General features: G+C 32.3%; 1 protein-coding gene across 21 annotated transcripts in view; it reads right to left on the reverse strand.

The window, feature by feature from the left end:
• KMT2C (lysine methyltransferase 2C) overlaps nt 1-22,810 on the reverse strand; it is a 447,454-nt gene that overhangs the window by 121,983 nt on the left and 302,661 nt on the right. For 20 of the 21 annotated variants that reach the window (XM_077150489.1, XM_077150472.1, XM_077150479.1 and 17 more), the window contains 8 exons: nt 22,486-22,637; nt 16,374-16,490; nt 15,469-15,543; nt 13,508-14,223; nt 4,492-4,611; nt 1,919-2,035; nt 826-927; nt 531-635 (listed from right to left, as the gene is read on the reverse strand). In XM_077150489.1, coding sequence (XP_077006604.1) covers nt 531-635; nt 826-927; nt 1,919-2,035; nt 4,492-4,611; nt 13,508-14,223; nt 15,469-15,543; nt 16,374-16,490; nt 22,486-22,637 — 1,504 coding nt within the window. The remainder of the gene's footprint in view (nt 1-530; nt 636-825; nt 928-1,918; nt 2,036-4,491; nt 4,612-13,507; nt 14,224-15,468; nt 15,544-16,373; nt 16,491-22,485; nt 22,638-22,810) is intronic. The other variant, XM_077150521.1, reaches the window with a different exon arrangement.

Raw genomic sequence — 22,810 nt, forward strand, 5'->3', positions numbered from 1 at the left:
CTATTGTGACCAAAATATTTCATTTTACATTATGTCATTAATACCAGACAGGCAGTTTATACTTTCTATATTATAGTAGATAACTCATTAAATCCTTGAAAATACTGTATTTAAATGGCTTAATAATATACCTAAGTTATCTCATACCATTCAGTTTATTCTTCTTACATGTTGTACCACGCTAGTGAATTTTTAATACTCTAATTGCTCTCAACTTTTTTGTAAACAGACAAAATGAATCAACTAAACCTCATGCTTTGCAAATAATAATATAAACTATCTTTTAAACTAAATTAATGCATTTTTATGTTTTACTTTCTCAAGACAACAGCTGGATAATTCATAAAATTTAAGGTCAGAGAATTATAGAGGAGTTATTTCTTGAGGTAACAAACACCCTAAATGCAATAATATATTTAACAAGTCATATAACAAATATTACTTGATTAATTATAAGAACTGGAAGTAGCCTATTACTACTCAAATCAAAACTCAATACATTTTTGTTAATTTAATTTAATTGTATTTACCTTAATACTGACACAATATGGATGGTAACACTGACCACACTGAGAACAAGCAAGTAATCGTCCTTCTGCTCCTTGGCCAAAACTCCCACAAACTACACACATATCCTGAAATTAAGAACATATGTGCATATCAGCTTAGTTGGAGACTATAAGGCTATTACAACTTTTTAAAAAAATACCTTCTTAGCTAATAAAGCTCTATACATAAATTTTATCTGACTTCTGTGTCCATTGGACACAGTAGAAAATGGGCAAGGTAGAATACAAAGATGGATAACAGTAAAGAACTTCGAACCTGATGCAGCGTGAACTTGTCACTACTAGAAAACAACACCACTGTATTGTGCATAGAGTTTTCTTCTTCATCCTTATTTGATGAAATATCTGAAGCAGACACCTATAAAAAGTAAAATACACAAAACATGAAGTATAATTTCTCACATGTACTACACTTAACTGGAAAGCTTGTGAAAATTCACACTCAAAATACAGTTTTTCTCAAAGTCTATACTAACACAAATTAGATTATTAATTCTAAGACACTACCATGAAACTTTTAAGTCATGGTATTTTTTTTTTATTCATCCACTTGCCTCTTCAGAATTAGAAGTACTACGGTAGATCAGGAAGTAATGGGAAAATGCAAACCAGACTTTAGTAAGACTTGATTACCTAAAATTCTAATTTAAAAACTATAAAATTATAATATGTATATGTTATATTATTATTATATGTATAATATATATATATACACACACACATAAACCACCATTTTAGTAGATACTTTAGAACTAAGCTATTTGACACCTTGAGATCACTGAAAAATAACTGTGGAAATAGCTAAAATACAGACAGTGAATGTGTGCTGAATTTAGAAGTATTCATTTCTGTCTTTCAACCCCTCCACTCTAACACAGAAAGCAGAAGAGGTTTTGCAATTGGGTGGTGCATACTAAGTGGCTCAAAGAAATTGTAAAATGTTATTCGTGTTTTCTGAAGAAGGAAAATTTAACCAAGAAATGCTTTCCTTGAAAATGACAGGATGGAATATGGTATCCGCATTATAAACCAGAAAAAATTTCTGTACTGAAAACTGCAATATCCCCTAGATTAAATGGAAGGAGGTGTGGGGGAAGCATGTTTAATTTATAAGTGTTGAAAATCTGAGATCATCTTTCAGGAGCAACTGTCCATGCAGAAAACAGTTTCACCTATTTAGTCAGCTGTTTTCCTTCTAAAAATGCAGAGTTGAGGTACAGCAAAACAAAATAAACAACTTTAGCCTAGTTATGTGACTGTAGTGGTCTAAATAATTTGCTACAAATGAGATTATCATCATTAATTAACACGTTAAAGATCAGAATGAATATAAATGAAGCAAGCCTCACCCCAGGTAATACAACAGCTCCAATGCCATTTTTCAGTTTTGATCTGCCTCTGCCACCTCGTCCTGATAGTCCTGCACCACGGGGTCTCCGTTTTCCTGGAAATCCTGAACCACGCCCCTATACAACATTTAAATAAAAAGGAACTAGTTTTTAAAATCCCAAAAGAATTTTCAAATCCAAATGTCAATTATATAAAATATTTTGTTAAATTTAGAACACATTTACTTCATTACCCAAAGAAAAACAAAGAATTAAATCCTGAGAACCTATGCTAATAACTTTAGGAAAACAGTCATACAAATACTTGCGTCTCTCTTTTTTTCTGATCTGATGATAAATATTAAGAGATTAGGCTTACTAAAGGTTTTTTTCTGATCAGATGATAACTATTAAGAGATTAGGCTTACTAAAGGCAAACACGGTAAAAATACAGCCATGTTGAGTAAAAGAGAATAAATTTATTACCCTATAAAATGCCTATAACCTTACAGTCTTTGCAACTATCATCCAGTGTGTACTCCCATGAGCAGGACTTGGCATTATTTTGCCATTTCCTAATCATAAATTCTAAGTCACCAGAATAGCAACAATCCAATCTGGATGCAAAGGTATAAAAAATTATACCAAATAGACTAAGTTCAAGGAAGGACTAGTCACTTAGTAATTATAGTAATACCTAACAATTATTGAGTTCTGTACTGATTCAAACGCTTTTTACTCTCAACATTTCTATAATGGATGCTATTTTAATACATCTATTTTAATTTTTTATTATCCCCATTTTAGAGATAAGTACACTGAGGCACAAAAAGGTAAGTAACTTGTCCAAAGTCACAGAGTTAGCAAGTTTGGCGCCAACGTTCATGTTTTCAATCACTTTTCTGTATGCTACAATGCATGAAAGTTAATTTTTGTTAGTATAAAACTATGTTAAAATTAAGTCCTTTTCTTTTCCTATTCAATAGCTACATATATAAACTGAACATGTTTACCTTATTCTGCCATAGTATATAGAGGAAATTTTATCTAAAGAGCATAGTAAAGCAGATGACTCAATAAATAATCACTTGAAATGGAATAATTATCTGAACTTTTATTTAATATAAGAAATAATTCTACAGGAAAACACGTTGAATTCCCTGATATTTCTAGAAACAAGTACCAGGGTTTTCTTCCTTATTTATACTCAGACTTAAGTCTTGCTACCTGAAAAGGCCTAGTTTCTACACAAGTAGATGTACTATGTTTATTTAAAATTATTGAAATACTCAGAAAAATCTTTTCTGATCTTCCCCCCCTAAAAAATTAAATAACAGATCTTCAACTGATACAATTTATCTTAGCTTGAAATGCTGAACTCATTACCTATTTAGCAGAGCTGTTTCTAAGCCAATAATGGTTATAACGTAAACATAAAAATGGATACACATAAACAAAAGGAAGGGGGAAATTTTTCCCCCAAATTGCCTTGTCTTCTCTGAAACCATTCTACTTCACATCACTTAAGGGGTCCATCAGTGCCTTTGAACAAGGGTGGGTAGGGTGGGGTGGATTAAACAAGAATTAAAAAAAAAAAAGTATAAGATACTTTTAAACTATTAAGTTAATGATTAAATCAAGGCTACAGTAGTCTCCTAATTTTCCCACACTATAAGTAAGTAAAAGTTGGTAGCATTTCCTTCAAAATTGTAGAACAAGTTCTCTTTCACACTTTTAAAATAAGTATTTATTCTTCAACACCTAAGATGATATCCAAGGGAGCTGGTAAGTTTTTCTTTCAATGGTTAAAGAAAATAAAAAAGAATGCCTTTGGAATCATTTACAAATCTAAATTAAACAGCCTTATTCTTATTCTTCATATTATATATTTAATATAATGCTAAACTAAACAACATTATATTAAATATATAATATGAAGAAAAATTGTTTTTTCTAGTCAGTGAAGCATTTCATTTTTTAGATAACACTTTTTCAAATTAATTTTTTCCTTCAAAGGGCATTAAGACTACTTAACATACTTCAAGGACTAACAGGGTCATCCATGAATGATACCCTGAATGGCAAAAATTTCCACAAGTCAGCATGGATAAGAGGCAACTAAAATTTTTAGTTTGTAACACAGACAATGAAATCTGCTTCAATTCTGGTATTTCTTCCCCATTACTATACAATAGATTAAAGTAATTTTTATTTTGTTCTTTTCTAAGCAACCAAATTGTATGACAGCATGAATGAGCAGGTCCTTAATTTCCTTATGGCCTATGTGATAAGGATCTCAACCCCCACCTCATAAAAATACTGGTAATTACAACATAAAGGGAAGCAACCATAAAAAAGAGGTATTAAAAATTTATACTTAAATTGGTCATGTAAAATTATAATATCTTCTTAATCCATACTGTAAAATGTAAACTTGTTCCTTCTTTATATGAACATTTTTAGATTAAGAAAAAAAAACTGGCTCTGAAAGCTTAACTATTTATCTGGAAAAGAAAGGCCTAATTCTTAACTTCTATCAAGATAACACAAACCAGAAAAATATGATACATGAATTTAAATGCAGTTTTATTTACCACTTTGATGCTCCAAATGGCACTGCCAGGAAGCTGCCTGGGTTTAAAAATTTCCCGACCTTCTGAAATGTCTGGGGACCAGGAAGGAGGGCTCACTGTATTATGGGTACTCCAAGCCCCCTAGGATATGGCAAGTGAGAAAATAGATGTATAAAACTCAGCAACATAAAAAGTTAAAGCCAGCAACTAAGGAATTTTAGAACAGCAAAAACAAATGCAGACATATGGAAATTTAGGACAAACTGCTTCAAGGTTCGAAAAATAAGCTTATTACTTTCAGTAATTTTATACTTAAATGTTTTACGGCTATAATTTACATTAAATATTTTATTCTGCTTGAAACATCAGTATAATGAAACCTGTCAAAAATTAAGGTTTATATAACACCAACACTGACTTATGAACTTCATTTATAGCACCAAGAAATAAATGAGTCAATCAAACCAAGAATTTCTACTAGAAGAAATTATTTGGGGATTATTTTCTATTAACAACTGTAACTCTACTGGAAAGGAGAGATGGACAACCCTTATAGAATGTTATATATACCTACAGTTATAAACAGCCAAATAATAGGCCAAAAACAGCAATCAGAAACATAGGCAACCAACGTATGAATATAGTTTAAATTGTGGAAAGTTAGCTTTAACCATAAGACGCAAATACCATTATGTCTTGGAGATTAATTATACTTGTTTCAGAGGCCATTAGTACTGAGTTTGAGTTTTCACTTTTATTTAGGGAAATGAATATTATACTAGATTACATCTAAAGGACTAATTTCAAAAGTAAAGAAATGATAAAGCAAATTGTCCTAAATTTCCAAATTAAAATGCCTAATATAGCTGACAAATTATACTGGGAATATTATCTTGTTAAAATAATAGTAAAGCATTTTGCTTCCAAATAACCACATTTAGCAGTAACCAGAACTAATCTGATGAAGAGTATAAGGCGTATAAAGGAAAATGTTTACTCCACAAAGGTAACATTTCAAAGTAAAATGCAAAATAAATGTCAAACAATAAAGAGCCTATTCTGAATTCAGTTATTCAACAATACATGCTGTACTTTTACCGATTAATACCAAAACTTAAGGCAAGTTACATAGTACTTACCAGGTTTCTAGAATGTTATCAAACTAACAGGTAGTATCCTATTATTCACATAAAAATACTGCCAGGAATTAAAATAATCTGAAATAGGAGATTAAATACCTCTTTTAAGGGGAGGGGATAGTTAATGGACTAATAAATTTGAGAAAAACCCTACAATCTAGTAGAAACCAGATTCACTTAAAAAAAAATTTTTTTTTGTATTCACTCTTAATTTATGAACTCAAACCTCAATTACTTTATGTCTAGTAACCCAAATAATTCTCTCTAGCACATACTTGTTTTATCCTCCAGGATTAAGTTTATGCATTCTCCCTGACCCATCAAATCCGTAATTTACCTTTCACCATTCTCAGTTTTATGGCTATGGTTGTTATTTCAGAGTACAGGAACCAAGTGAATTACCTCATTTTCCCACTATCTAATTTACTTCTATCTATACCTGTGTCTCCTTTCCAAGGTCTTCGGTAACCTCTATGCTGCCAAAAGTCATTTCTCTATTTTCATTTTATTCAAACTCTCAATATTTGAAATAGTTCCATTAGGTTCAGTGGCAGCAACCTGCTGTTGTTTCAGCTAACCTCCCTGGCTGATCTTTCTTAGCCTCCTATGACAGTTCTTCCTCCACCTGCCCTCAAAAGTTACAGTGTTTCCCAAGGCTAAATAAAGCCTCTCCTCTCAATATAGTCTCATCCAAAAGGATACCTTAACTGGTTCCTTTTCAAAGTCCTTCCCATCTTTTACAAGTGGCATCCAATCCTCAGATCACAAAATTTGGAGTCATCTATGATTTGGTTTTTTCTCTTATCACTCTTCTCTGCCCTTTCAATCATCTCCCTTGCCTCTCCTTTAATCCAAACACCAGTAAATTCAGTATTTTTTTTTTATCTTCAATGTTTGTCTTCAATCATTCTACTTCCCTGGACCTCCAATGTAGGCAGCTCAGTCCTGTCCAGCACCATCTCTCACCTATCCTGTTTAAACTCCCCTTAAATCATTATGCTTCTATGCCTGTATCACCTCAAGCCTTTCTCCAGAGGGCAACCAGAGGGACTTTAAAAAATATAAATCTGATCAAGTCAGTCACTATCCTATTTTAAACCTTTCAACTACTTTCTCACTGCACTTAGAATATAAACCTTTCCCAATGCCTCTACTTCAATCTCATTTTATGGCATCCTCTCTCTGCCCAGTATTCTCTAGCCATTCTGGTTTCCTTGCTGCTATGCAAACATGCCAAGCTTTTCATGAATCAGGGCTCTATCAACTCTTTTCCTCCAACCTTTTAAAAGAATGGATGGTTTTTTAATGATCGTTCAGGTAGGGTGTTAAATATTTTCTCATCAGAGAAGATTTTTCTTAGCATCCCAAGTAAACCATCATTACCCTTATCAAATGTTCATTTTCCCTCACTATATCACAGTTGGGGGGCGTCCCATAATTTTATTTAGTGGTAAGGAATGGATGGGGACAAGAGATTTCTAAATTTAATTTTCTCAGTATTTCCACTGGATTTTCTCTGAGAATGTCTGTGTATACCATAAATTTCTTTTTGATAGACCATTTAATATTATATCAGTAGACAGTTCTTAAAACATACCATAAAGTTGAACTCAATAACTGCATAATTTTATAACTGAAATAAGAACTTTTTTTATGTTGATGTATTATTCATAATTTTAAAGTTAGCTTTGATGCCACTGATGTATTTCATTTCAAAAACTATTATGTTTCATATAACATATGAATTAAGTTACAGACTTTAGAGATAAATGTTTGGATACTATGTTAGGATAATTAAAAAACCACTCAGCTGCTATGAAGAATTTATACAATGGAAGCTTGGATAATCACATTATCAATTTTAGTAAGCATATTATTATAAGACATCGAAAGAGATTGTATAGAATTTTATGGGAACTGAAGAAAAATTATACTAGTTTGACAAAGAAGAAATTAGCTAATATTTGGATGTTAAAACTAAAATACACTTGCAATTACTAAAGTTTAGTTATAAATCACCCTTCAGATCTCAACTTTGATACAAAATAACTTACCCAGACCACTCAGATGAGGTTAGTTACCCAAGTAATAATGCGCTCTCCTACACCAATATGGTTTACCCTACTATAGCACTTATGACATCTGCAGTTATTTGCTGCCTTAAGCTTGTAAAAAGAGACCATGCTGGTTTATTCACTGCTATGTTAAGCATTCTATTCAGTAGTTATTGAGTGTCTTATCTTTTTTTTGCATGAATACATCAATACACAATATACAATGGTACAAAATATACTAATGTTCAATCAGATTTTGCCTAGATTTCTAGATTTCCTCACTTAAAAAAAAAGTATCAACCTATCAAATAAAAGGTTATACTGAAACAAGCTACAAACTGAATTAAAAGCAAAAGGATTCAAAACACAGCCATTAGGAGACCATAGTTTTGTAAAGAAAGCTAAATAGAAAACAACTTGCTATCAAATCCTATAAAACTTAAGAAACTATTTGGCAGAGGCACAATTCAGTTCCAAGATTATTTACCTCCCAAATTGTTTAATATTGCTAATACAGTACTTTCTACTTTGAGGCTAATTTCTCAAGTAGATAAATTTGCCAACCTAGTAAATTATACAGCGTAACAAGGACTGTGGAGAAGGGGAATTAACAGTAAAGGCAGATGAAGGATAGCCTGTTATGGGCAAAAACCTTCTATGAGAAGTCAAATCCTATTGTTTGCTGTTAAACATGATTACTGTAACTATTAAGAGCTGCCAGAGAAGGTCTGAAAGCTCACAGGCAAATTTCCTTCCTTGGAGCCCTAAATTAATCTCCAGCCCACCCTCTCCCAACATAGTGTGCAAAACCAAGATTGCTATTAAACTATCAGTTTAATTTAGAGAAAGTGAAAACAATGAAGAGAGAGAGAAGAAAGGAGGACAACTATAAGGAAAATGGAAAATGTAAGAGTTCATAATTTGTCTTTTTTGGGATATACATTCCCTCAATCATGTGTACGTTAGAGCTACAGCAGCAAACAACATTTTAGGGCTTAGAATTAATTTAATGTAAGGAATTTTCATATATAAAACTAAACATCAAATAAAAGAAATTAGTCCTCATTGTGATTTGATAATACTATCAAAGTAAAAAAAAATAGCTGTTTTAGCTTTAGCCTTCAGTATTTCGAATACATACTTGGTTGGTGTTGGCAACGGTTTTGGAAATGGCTTTTGCAATATCACTAGAGACTCAAGGAAACCAAAGGAAAGTCTAGTACTTCTAACATTTATGTGTTTACAGCTTGGTACCTCAAAAGAATAAACATTTTTAGGTTTAAAAAAACATGGTTTAACAATGCTTTTTAGCGCGATACTTCTTAGCTTTAAATGTGCACAGGGATCACCTGGGGATCTTCATACACATTCTGACTCAAGTGTAAGGTGGGGCCTTTTTGCCTAACAAACTCCTAAGTGATGTTGATGTTCCTGGTCTGCAACCCACATCTAGTAGAAAGGATTTAGTCTTAATTTTTTCTAGAAAACATGCCTAAGTCTCCAAGCCTGAGTTGAGTTCTCCTAGGCACCACTGCTTTCCTTTAGCTGTTTATTTGTTTATATCCAAAACTAGACTAGAAGGTCTATGATTCCTGTGATCCATGAAAAACACATGATCTAGTACAGTGATAAGTACTTATATACACAATTTTATTGAATGAAAGAACAAACAACTTTGGTTTCAAAAGAGTTAAAATTATACATTGGCTAAAAGCTAGAAACCTAGCCTTCTTCCTATCAATAAATTTTGTAATGCTTGCCACTCCCTAGAAATCATTCTACTAGTCCTGAAACTTTCTGCATTCATTACATATGGCTTTGAAGTTGGAAAACCTTCTAAATATTATATTTAATGTGACCAGTATTTGATACAGTCAAGGCCTGTAGTTTTAAGTGCAAATAGTTATTAGTCAATCTGTTTGGTTTTAGAACTACCATTCCAAAGGTACATTTGATGCATTTTCATAGAACAATATCTGCATTATCCTGTACTAAATAGTGGCAGCACTACCATGTGCCAGTGCTGTGTTAAATTCTAACAACTATATGATACAGTTTTATACTTGAAGAAATTATGGGGCAATCCACTTGGTAACGTGCTTAATGTCTCAGACATTTATGCTGAATTTGTATTAATCTTTCCAAGTGTCAATCAATTTTAATAAAAATAAGTAAATTATATAAAAGCATGCCTAAAAAGACAATACTTTAAAGGCAACATGACATTTAAACTAATATACCTGTGGAAATCATTTGGCAAATCAGATTGCATCTTTTAATCACCATAAAGAAGAATAGGGAATCCACTAATTAAACCTTTTTTAACAGCTCTAAGACAAAGTGCCAGATATATAGGTTTTACTTTTTTCTATGGTAATTTTTTTCTCCTTTAATGAATATAACCGTATTGTTTCAAATTTCAAACTTACTTTAATTAAAAGCTGAACATGAAATAATTCAGTAAGAACAGAATCTCTTGTATTAGGACAATATGGTTTACAGATCGAATTTTGCTTTTTCAGTTTAAAGACAAAAACAAACAAAATAAACAAGACCCAAAAAACTTCAATAGTGCTTCCTCCTAAGGGATTTGCATTTACAAACCAGAAATGATATTCATTATCCAAAAAAAAAAAGAAATCTTACTTGTAATTAATTAGCGATGCTTAGAAAAACTATAATCCTCTAAAATGCATCACTCTGGAGGCCAGTTTTCTTTTACAAGAATAGATTATGAAACTGATATGTTAATTTGAAGTACTTCATTTAAAATGCTATTATAGTATACAAGTAATTTATAAAATCCTATGATTCAAAATAAAATTACTTAAATTCATGAAAACAATATATCCAATTTCTCAAAGTAAATTAAGTTATGATGTAATAACGTAACCATTTTTGGAAGAAACTCCACCTCTCTAACGAGATCAGTCATAGAACTTACTGAAATTCCTAACCTTTCCATATATATATACTTGTTAGCAACAAAATGGTATAAAAAGAAAAATCGAAAATGAAGAAAAAATATTTAGAAGTCACCTGAAAAAATGTGAAAATATAGTTGAGTACTTGTTCCTTTTATAAAATTTTCTTGAAATACTAACAGCAAAACATAAAAAATATATTTAATGGAATGTTTAAAAATTATTATTTCAATATCACCACGAAAGCAATTAGTATCTGAGCGTTTGAAATACATCACAGTTACGTGATATCATTAAATATCTTCCCATAAAGCATAATGATACAAACAGGTCAATAAGACAAGATAAATTAAGATTACTGTATATCAAAATTCCAAACTGGAATGGATTAATACAACTATGGAATGATGAAAATGAATAAAGGCTGAATTAAAAGCATATTATTTAATATTTAATATGATGGATTAAAATTTTTTCATTCAATTTATTACTATGTTTTAGAACATTTCTTGTAGCTTTTTTTTTATTGTAAAAAAGAGTAACACTATGTTTCTCTAATTCGGGATTCCATTTCCAGGGTTAAAGGTCAGAGATTGTGATCTAGGATGAGGCTATCGCAGTGATTTTTTTTAAAAGCTCTCCAGTTGATGACTGTAATATGTGACAGGATCAATAACAACTTTACTCAACACAGGGTCTGATGCAGAAATACCAACAAAAATAGTGAAAAATGAGATACAAAAATACAAAGAAACATAACCTCAATAAAAGACAGAAATAATAATTGGTTCATTAGAGTACTTTGTATAAAACAGATGTACAATTTTCTGGCTTCCACAGAAATCCAAAGTGACTTAATTACATCACAAGCACTGTCATAAAAATCCATCTCATTTTACAAGAATGGATTTTTTGTAAAAAAAAAATTTGCCAAGAATTTGTAAAAGAAACACTAGATAAAATAAGAAGTGTAATACAGGAATGTCTGATATCATAGAAATTCATGTAATAGAATCCTGGACTTTAGAATTTCAAATGTAAGGATATACATACTCCGGTTTATATACAAAATATTCCCTGGAAGTTATGGCCACAGCACTGATAGAAAATAGAAGCACCATCTTATCCTATATTCAATTAATAATTCCCAAAATAACAGTAGTATCTTACTAAGTCATGTCTCAGCAAGAGAAGATTCTTGCTACACAACTAAAACCACGTTTGGGAGAATAAGAAAATAAAAAGGAGGTTAAAAAAACAGCCTACAAGCAGTTTATGATATTAGTATCTTTGGGAATATTTTTTTCTGAGTGCATTCATTGAGAGGACTGAACAGTAGCAACAAATGATGAAGTAATGATGAGAATGACAGCTAAATAGGATGTAGAATACTACCAGAATTGGGAATTAAAAGAAAATACAGCAGAAGCAGTAGAAACTAATGGATATATCATAAAAAATAGGATGAGCCAGGAAGAAAATAAAAATACATATACACATATCACAATTTTGGAATATAAGTCAATAAAAATATAGTCCCAATATATTCAATTTGAAATAGTTCCAATATATTCTATTTGAATTCTCAGTTAATTGGAAAAGAAGTAACCAAATAAGGAAAGACACTAGCAAAATTTAGCAAAAATATTTATGATTAAATGTCTTTAAAGAACATAAATATTTGAACCAAAAGTAATTTGACATTCAAGTTTCAACTGTTATCTCTTCAGAGTCAGAACTACATAGTTATTATATAACTACTCAAAGAACAACAAAACACACTGGCTGGATTCTATTTAAGTCACCAGGTAGGGGGGAAACTTGATTGAGAAGAAAAATTTCTCTCTTGAAAGAAAAGAAAATAATTATCAAGGAAAATAATTAAAGTAGAGTAAGGGATATACCGAGTGCTTTAGTTTATTTTATTACATACATCTTTGCCACAGAGAAATAGCTAAATCCCATGTGGCAAGTACTTTGCCACTGTTGTATTCAGTTATTTTTAAAGAATAAAATATATCTGGATTTTATCCCAAAGAGACTAATTATCACACTAAAATTGAGTACGTTTTCTCCACTGATCTTAGAAGTCTAAAATTAGATGAGGAAGGCCCAAGTTTCCTATAAAATCAAAATTTAATTACTAGAAGCAATTTCAAGTATGAGACTTAAAGCTTCAAATTACTGTTATGAAACAATTCTACTCTATTTGATATCTTCCCATTTTATAAAACACTTGAGAAAGTGGAGACTTTGAAGAACAATAAATAATTTTTAACTATAGATTCTTCACTTTGCTATATAGTTTCAATTAAATCCCACCTAAAAAGTGGGACTCATTCATAAACCACAGAAACCACACTATTTAAAACAATCACAGCAAGAGTGCCCTTCGCTTCCTGAATATCAGCAATAAATTCTAAGATATCTCCATAAAACTACTGAAATAAATCTTAACAACAAAAAAACCACAAAAGAGTTAGCAATCAAAATGAGAAGGCACTACCATGAAAAATTCCCTAAGCAAATTTTGATGTTTATACAGTTAAAAATATATACAAATATATTAGAACGGAAAAGTAAATGTTACTGTATACACAAAACTTTCCAGACTCCACTGTTAGTGTGGTTTAGAACTAAAAGTTTTAAAGTATTTTCTAACTATAATCAAATAGTCCACATCCGTATTTCCCAACTAAGTTGCAATTTCAAATAAGATCACTTCCAGTTAAAAGATTACATTCTTCATTAACAGCATTTTTTAAAATGGCCAAAACACATTTTAAGTCAATATCACATCTAAGATCTAACTGAGGAAAGGAAAATTTCCCCTTCAAACCAAAGTTACACATATACCTTCTTATTTTATATAATTGTTCCAACATCTATTCTTGGCAACATCATTTAAAAAGCACCCTACCTGTTTGGACCGAGGTCTACCAGGAGAAAATTTTCTTTTGGTAATAGCTGGTTTACCCATGCCAATTTTTGGAGTGACTGAGATATAAGTTGTAGGCATGATATTCCCAATAGAAGAACTGAGAGATGAAGGGTAACTATGCAGCATGTCATTGGAAGGCAAGTCCGATGAAAGTGTTGGAGGGGAAGACACATTTGCCTTGCTTATGTCTACTGCTGGTAACAGTAATGACTCTGCCTCCGATGGTAACTTTACAGATTTGTCTCCTTGACATGAACCAGCTTTTACACAACTCTCAACCACAGGAATCATTTCACATTCAATAAACCTAGTGGAAGATTCAGAATTTTCTGTCTGTTTCATTTCTTCTTGTACTCCTTCTACGGCCAACTTTTCCTTAGAACATGAAGAAGCACTTTCCTCACATGTGATCATTAAGGTTTCTGGTGAACTGATAACAGATTCGATGGTTAATTTTTGAGGTTTTGATTCATCTGCAGATATTGCCGTTTTAGGTTCCTCTAACAACTGCAGTTCTTGTTGCACAATGATCTGGTGTGTAATGACTTCAATGTTTTCTGTCTCTTCCATTGGGTTTTCATTTTGATCTTCATCACAAATATGCATCACTTTAGAAGACATTTCCATTTTTTTTCTATCAACGTCATGAGAAATCTGACTTCCCACTTCAGGATTCATTTTATTGTGGGATGATTCTACAAAATTTGGAATATTTGTTACAATAATATACATGTGAATTTTAAAATTTCTAACTACCTAAAAATAGTCTAAGATATGAATGACACATTAGTCACTCCTGATGCTTTCTGTTTTAATAATAGGCTTTGGCAGAAAGAAAGGGGGGAAATTTCAAGACATCCTTTGTGTTACACTATGACTTAAATCAGAAAATATCCATCAAGAAAGGCAGTTATTAAATTAATTAAGCTCAAAATAGGTAAGGATTTATGGGTTAGAATCAGCCACAGACCAGAAAACATTACAAAAACCTGACCTTAAAAGGATCCCATAGTTTAAAGAAATTTCTGGTGAGAATATTAAAAAATTAATCACCAATATAATTCTATTATACATATATAATGATTTATATTTTGAGCACTTACGAAAGTATTGAAAATGATGTAGGTGAAGTTTTAAAACTTATTTTAAAACTAGGAAAATGGAGCTCAGTGATGTTATGTTACATGCTCATGTCAAAAAATGAGACTGGTCTACAAGAATGCAAAGATATTTTGCAAAGGCAGACACCCTGAATGTAATAAAGCTTCTGTAGATTCAAGTGAGTAACAAGCCAAGATCTACTAACTATAAAAACTTATTTTGCTTAGGTAAAACTACCAATGTGCCCAATTAATTCTTGGGATGTGACCCCTGTCCTTTCTCATCAACTATAAACAAAAGTGTCTAATCTTAGCAAGTCATTAAATGTAATTAAATTTCAGAAATTTATATAGTAACAGACTGGTACATTTTAAATTAGAATACTAATGTGTTATCACCTTTAATTCAAATTTTATTTAAGAGTAAATTTAGAGGGAAAAAAAGAGTAAAGTTAGAAGCCCCATTGACTATCCTAGGTAGCCCTATATAGCACCAGAATGACCTCAACGTAATTTTTAAATTACAACATTAGAGATACATTCAACTACTAGATTCTTACACAATCATTTTAACCTGGCTTATAACATAAACATTTGAGTTAGCAACACGTTAAGGAATCTAACTTCTTTTAGAATCCATTGCTAGTTCCTTCCAAAGAAAGGGTCACCTGACTAAAAAATTTAGTTAGTATATATAGGATGCCAAAACACTGTCTTAAGTATTCACTGGAGTTACTTACATGGTTAACTTAATGGACAATGACATGATCTACAAAACCAAAAAGGCATTATCTTGTAAAGTTATCAAGTTGGATAATATGAACTTATTTTATTGCTTACCAGAACTAAGATCATCCCTGTCAAGACTTTCTGGTGGGTTACTCTTCTGTTGCTCTTCAGCGTAGATTTTAACTGCTGAAAATAATACATTTTTGAAATTTATAGCAGGTGGTAAAAATCTCTAACACTGCTCAACTTGAGTAAGAGTTTGCCTACCAAATGCCAATTTCCAAGATAATAACAAAAGATACTATTATCATTAGAACTAGAATATGAAGGTAAAATTAGGAATCTTATTATATGCTGTCATAGATTATTATTTATAACATCACCACATTTTCCTTTGTTACATCTTCATAAAGTATACCTGAAGTGAGAGTTGTTATATGTAAACATAATAAACTTCAAAAATCTCACACTGTAGGGGTGCAAGGGTACTTCAGTGGTAGAATTCTCGCTTGCCATGTGGGAGACCTGGGTTAGATTCCCAGTCCATGCATGTTCGAAAACAAATGAATAAACAAAACTTCCACAAAATGGTGTTGTAATAATGGGATACTCAAATAGAAAAAGAATGAAATGTGACCCTTGCCATACAGCATAAAAAAAATCTTAAATGTATATATACAATCTACATAATATAACACACAATTTCACATATAATATGAAGTTTTCAGAAGAACTCATAATTAAATTTAGTAAATAGTTTTTTTAATCTGGTCTCTTGTTAATTATGGATTCTCAAGTATAGTAATAGCTATAATCAATCTGCAAAAGGCTTAATTGAAGTATGACTGAAATAATCATTACCAGTAATGCTAGGCTATCTAAACAACATCTTTTTCATAAGCTGTCCTGATTTTTATTTAGGGTATTAAACTTTTAGCAGATATATACATATTCACTGTATATATACATTTTTTTGTAACAAAAATAGATATATGCATTATCAGAAACATTCTTACCATCTGGAACAATTCCAGGTGTGGTCTCCTGACCATTGACATCTTTACTAGCTGCTTGCTGCTCCAGAAATACCATATGGTCTTCAGGTCCTTCAACTTCCACTTCATTGTTATAACCTTAACAGAAAGCAATTTATATAAGAAGGCGTTTTTCTTTTGTTATCTAAGTTGATAAAATTTACTTTATTCTAGTGAGGGTAAATTATCACCAAAAATACCATTAAATAGTATCTTCAGGAAGTTTAGAGTCATGTATATTACCAGAAGGAATGCTGGAAGTTAAAACACGGAAATGTATGAAACAGTGAATCTATGGTAGATAATAACTGTGATCAACTATACAAATATAAAAAAGTTCTTTCATAAACTAGAATAAATGTATGATATTATTACAAGTAATTAATAAGAGAGGGGTATATGGGGAAAAAGTGTACCCATTACCAACTATGGACTATAGTTAACAGTAACATCTTAATATTTTTTCATTAATAGTAATACATATACCACACCAATACTAGAGGCCAATGGGGGGGGGGGGAGATAAGAAGTATGGGATAGCTCAGGTTTTTTTTTTTTACATTCATTTCTTTTTCTGGAGCAATAAAATGTTCTAAAATTGATTATGGTGATGAATACACCGCTATGTGATGATACTGTGAGCTACTAACTGTATACTTTGGATGATATGTGAATATATCTCAATAAATTGCATTAAAAATATTATCTTCAGATTTTTCACATTGAACCAAATATGTAGTTACATTAAAAGAAACAAAACAAAACATGAGGTTGTCCTTAATCTGTTATAACTTAATGTAACAACTAGATACATTCCAGAGTGTATTAAGCAGATAATCAAAAAGTATTGGCAAAGTCCCTTGAGGGATGGGAGAAAAAAATATCAAACTATTAAACTTTACCACCAGGGAAACCGAGGATACTGTGTCAAGCATTAGCACACTCAAATCAACAAGGCAAGCCCTTGTCTTGAGGCTTGTTCCTGTGAAGCTTATGTATATAGCAGATGAGCTTAGCCTACCTATAGGTAAGCCTCAAAGTTACTTTTGGAGGACCTCTTTTGTTGCTCAGATGTGGCCTCACTCTCTCTAAGCCCAACTCTACAAGAAAAACCACTGCCCTACCCCTTATATGGAACATGACACCCAGAGGTGAAAGTCTCCTTGGCAGTGTGGGAGATGACTCCCAGGGATGAGGCTGGCCCTGGCACCATGGGAAAATGCGATCCTGACTAAAGTAGGGAAAAGAAATGTAACAAAAAAAGGTATCAGTGGCTGAGAGAGTTCAAATAGAGTCAAGAGGCTACTCTGGAGGTCACTCTTACACATGCTTAAGTTCGACACTGCTACCTATCACAACTTGTTAAACCCCAACCAAAACCATTCCTGCCAATCCTAAAGAACACCTAGGGTTTTATATAAGATTCTACAAAGGTTCCATGAACTAAGGTAACTTTCCAGAAACCTACAGCCTGTAGATGGGTCCCTGGACCAGAATAAGTCCTGAAATGCAGAGGGGTCAGCCTCTCCAAAACATCAACTAATTCTATCCCCTTAACCCATATTATTCACATCTCCTTCCAACATTTTTTGAATGGGCATAGCCCAAATACCCCCTAAAAATTGGAAGAAAAATCAAAGGTGATGGTGAGTTAGAGTAGGTAGTGTGTAACACATGAGCATGATTGCTGAATCATATTGATATTTTGTTAGCCTCTAGTATTTAGAGCAGCTAAAAGCAAAAACCTAAAATTATGGAATTGTAACCCATACCAAACTCTGAAATCTCTTCTACAACAAATTGTTGCAATGTGCTTTGAAATTTATTGCTTTTTTCTATATATGTTATTTTTCATATAAGAAAAAAGTCAATGGTGTAAAGAAAATTTAAAAAAAGAAAACTAAAATTGTAGAATTATAACCCAAACTCTAAAAATCTGCTCTACAACCTAATTGTTGTGATGTGCTTTGAAATTTATTGCTTTTTACATATACATTATTTTTCACAAAAAAAGAGAAAAAAAGTCAATTGTGATGATAAATGCACAGCTATACGATGATGTTGTGAACCACTGAGTATACACTTTGGATGATTACATGGTATGTGAATATATAATACACATCAATAAAAAATAAATAATTTTAAATAAAGATCAAAAAAGAAGGTGAAATTATAAAAGAGAAGATGGAACTTAACAAATGAAGTATGACTCCTGAATCATTATATTGATCATTTCCTTTAGTCTACAGTGTCTTGGAGCAGCCAGAAGGAAAACCTCAAATTGTGGAACTGTAACCCATGCCAAACTCTAAAAGCTGTTCTATAACCAATTGTTGTGGTATGCTTTGAAATTTATTGTTTTTTTGTATATATGTTATTCTTCACAATAAAAACATGAGGTTATCAGGTTGATGCCTAATGTAAAGGGTCCTATAAATTGTAAGTTATTACAACAGTCACATATATTCAAGTCATAACTTATTTCTAAATTCTGAGATAATGAGCTGTATGTATTAAAAAAATAAACACATAAAAAGCAGTGGATAATACATTAAAGGATAATCCACATTTATAACTTTAAAAGGATATTCCCTAAGTGCATACGAATAGCATGTTGGAAATGAAATATTAATTATTAAGAAACTTTTGCTGAAACTACTTCTACTTAAATCCCTTGTAGATTATAAAAAAGGAATTTTCATATAAGTTGCCATTCATATTGGAGAACATGAAAAACAAACTGGTAAGCAGATCTATTTTTTTTACCTTGTAAGATGTGCTCAAAACCAACAGGATACTAGTAAAACTATTCCTCACTTAAATAAAATTTACTATAAATCTTTGGACTAGAGTTGAAAATTAACGAAGGACATTATGAAACTAAAATTTATTTGGAGCCAGATAACCCTGATTATGTAAAGCAAACCAGGTCTATACCCAAAGGGAAGAATTTATACTGTTTTGGCTTAAAGAACACAAATGAAAGGAAGCACACTACACCTAGAATTCTTTTAGAATCGTCTTAAAGAAGCTAGATTGGATTTCAGCCATCTGATTTAGAGAAGACAAATATGCATATTTAAAGGCTGAAAAACTGAGAATAAGATGGAATTTGAAACAAAGGACACCTCATTATTTTTTTCTAATCAATTTTTGTTTTAGTTAGAAAACTAGCAGGATTACAGAAAAATCATATGGAAAATATACAATTCCCATATAACCCCACCCTGACCATGTAGTTTCCCCCCTTTAGCACCCTGTATTTGTGTTGGACCTGTGTAACAAATTGATGAAAGAAAATTATAATAATTGTCATAATATACTCTATAGCTTATATTAGGGTTAAAATGTATTACACAATCATATGGGTTTTTAAATTTATTTTGGTAACTTAACAACCTAAAATTTTCCTTTTAAATTACATGAAAATATGTAATTCACTGGTATAAATCCCAACATGCACAATACTGTGCAAACCATCTACAACCATCTATTACCAAAACTTTTCCAACAGCACAAACTAATGTACCAGTTAAGCATTAACTCTCCATTCCCTACTGCCACCTCAGCTCCAAGTAACCTGTATTTTTTTACTTTCTGACTCAATGTACTTATTCTACTTATTTCATATCAATGAGATCATGCAGTGTTTATCCTTATGTACTGGGCTTATTTCCCTCAACATGATGTCATCAAGGTTCATCCATATTATAGCACGTATCAAAATTTTATTCTTTTTTATGGCTGAATAATATTCCATGGCCTGACCTTCATTTCTCAATTTTTCCATTAATGCCCACTTTCATATTCATTCAATTCTTTGAAGTTCCTTCTCATTTCTCTCTGTATACATTTCATGTATTTCTTTTTGGTTACCTGGGGTTCATTTAACATACTAAATCTAGAACATCACATTCAGTTTGATATTAACTTAACTTTAATAGCAAACACATATACTGTTCCTATACCACTCTATCTTTTTGTTGTATTTGCAACAAATTTTATCTTTATACATTGTATATACAAAATCATAGATTTATTATTTTTTATATATTTACATTTCAGAACTTGTAATACGGAAAATGTGGCATTACACACCAAAAAGTACAATACAATGATATTGACATTGGTATTATCCTTATGGTTACCCACAAGAGATCAATGGAAGGCAAAGATCTTCTAAGTGTTTTTTGAGGCCGAGGCTTGGGCTTTGCTCTGCCCCATTTACAGGAATTTGAATGACTCCTCTATTCCCTATAAAATAAGACCTCCTCCCATTCCTGGATGCTCTATTGTATGACTTAAAGCAGGAAATCCTTTGCCCCAGGCCACTTTCTTTTAATTGTTTCTCACACTGCTTTAGCTGTATGCAAGCCCCTTTCACATGCACAGCAAATTCTGTGAAGATGAGCCCAAACTAAGTCTCTTTCTTCAGTCTGCCGCCCAACAGACTGGCACCATTATACAGGCATCTTAATACACACCTAAGGGTTAACTATGCACCAGGGGCAGGTATACCTACAATAGAAGCACAGGTTGGCTTCACACCAAGAACACCATTTTTAAGGATGCATTTTCTTGATTCAGCATTTATCTAGTTACTGCAACCCTTTAACTCTTTTCTGGAGTTTTGAGAAAGATAGCTCTGCCAGTTGTTTTTGTTTTTTAACTTTTATTGTTTAGTGTAACATACATGCAAAGCAAAGAAATAAGTAACAGTTTGCAAAGCACTCTTCAACAAGTAGTTACAGGACAGATCTCAGAGTCTGTCATGGGCTACCATACAATTCTCTCATATTTTTCCTTCTAGCTGCTTCAGAATATAGGAGGCAGAAGGTTTAAATATTTTTTTAATCAACACAATCGACATCTTATTCCTTTATGAAAAATAACAGGTATAGAAAAAAGCAATAAATTTCAAAGCACAGCACCACAATCAGTTGTAGAACATATTTCAGAGTTTGACATGGGTTACAATTCCACAATTTTAGGTTTTTACTTCTAGCTGCTCTAATATCCTGGAGACTAAAAGAGGTATCAGTTTAAAGATTCAGCATTCATATACATTTGTTAAATTCTATCTTCACTGTATAACTCCACCATCACCTTTGATCTTTCCATCCTTCTCTTAGGGGTGTTTGGGCTTTAGCCATTCTAAATTTTTCATTTTGGAAGGGTCTGTCACTAACATGTGGTTGGGAGATGGAACTATTTTGGAGAAGTTGGGCACTCTAGGTTTCAGGACTTATCTGAATCAGGGACCCATCTGGAGGTTGTAGGTTTCTGGAAAGATACTCTAGTGCATGGAACCCTTGTGGAATCTTATATATTGCCCTAGGTGTTCCTTAGGATTGGCTAGAATGGTCCTGGTTATGGTTTGGCAAGTTATGATAGGCAGCAATGTCTAACTGAAGCTTTTGTAAAAGCAACCTCCAGAGTAGCCTCCCGACTCTATATGAACTCTCTCTGCCACTGATACTTTATTAGTTACACTTCTTTTCCCTGCTTTGGTCAGGATGGAATTGTTGATCCTATGGTGCCAGGGCCAGATTCATCCCTGGGAGTCATCTCCCACATTGCAGGGAGACTTTCACCACATCTGAGCAACAAAAGTGGTCCTCCAGAAGTAACTCTTAACCATACCTAAAGGTAGTCTAAGCTGCTCTGTAACCTGAATAAGCTTCACAAAACTAAGCCTCAGGATTGGGGTCATGGCCTATTTGTTTGGGTGTCCCTAAAGTATGACACAGTATCAGGGAATGGTAAGGTTTAATAAGTTTCATATTTTTTTCTTCCAGCTCTCAAGGGACTTTGCCAATACTTTTTGATTATCTGCTTAATATACTCTAGCATCAATTCAGGCATTACAATAATCTACACAGGATTAAAGAACCTCTTATTCTGGGCTACCTGTGTTTCAAATGTTCAAATGATTAGCCAGTTTTTGCTAGTTATTCCAGATTCCGTAGGAGAACTGTATCCTTATACAGCCATCTTGGTCAACCAGAAAGGCTCCCTTTATTATTTTTAATGTAATACACAGGTGAATGGTTGACAAAGAATTAAAACAACAAAAAAAAATCCTTAAGTTTACCTGTAGTGAGCTCAGCCATCTCTATTTCATCACTTGGCTGTAACGGATCCATCTCAGTTGCTAAGTGCTTACAATACATGCAGATATACTCTTCTCTGAGTTGAGAATCCAACTCATGATCTGTTTGTTTGTCACATTCTAAATGAACCCACCTGCAGTGATAAATATATTTAAATCTAAATCTCTGTTTAAAGTAAACAGAAAAGGGATGAGTCAATAGCTGAGTATGTGGACACAGGAGTGTTAAAGGACTAGGGAAGCAAAGTTACAGGAGTTGGTAACTGCCATAGGTTATAAAAAAGGAGCTAGCATTTTTGGAGATGCC

Source organism: Tamandua tetradactyla, chromosome 1 (genome assembly GCF_023851605.1).
Source record: "Tamandua tetradactyla isolate mTamTet1 chromosome 1, mTamTet1.pri, whole genome shotgun sequence".
Classification (NCBI taxonomy): domain Eukaryota; kingdom Metazoa; phylum Chordata; class Mammalia; order Pilosa; family Myrmecophagidae; genus Tamandua; species Tamandua tetradactyla.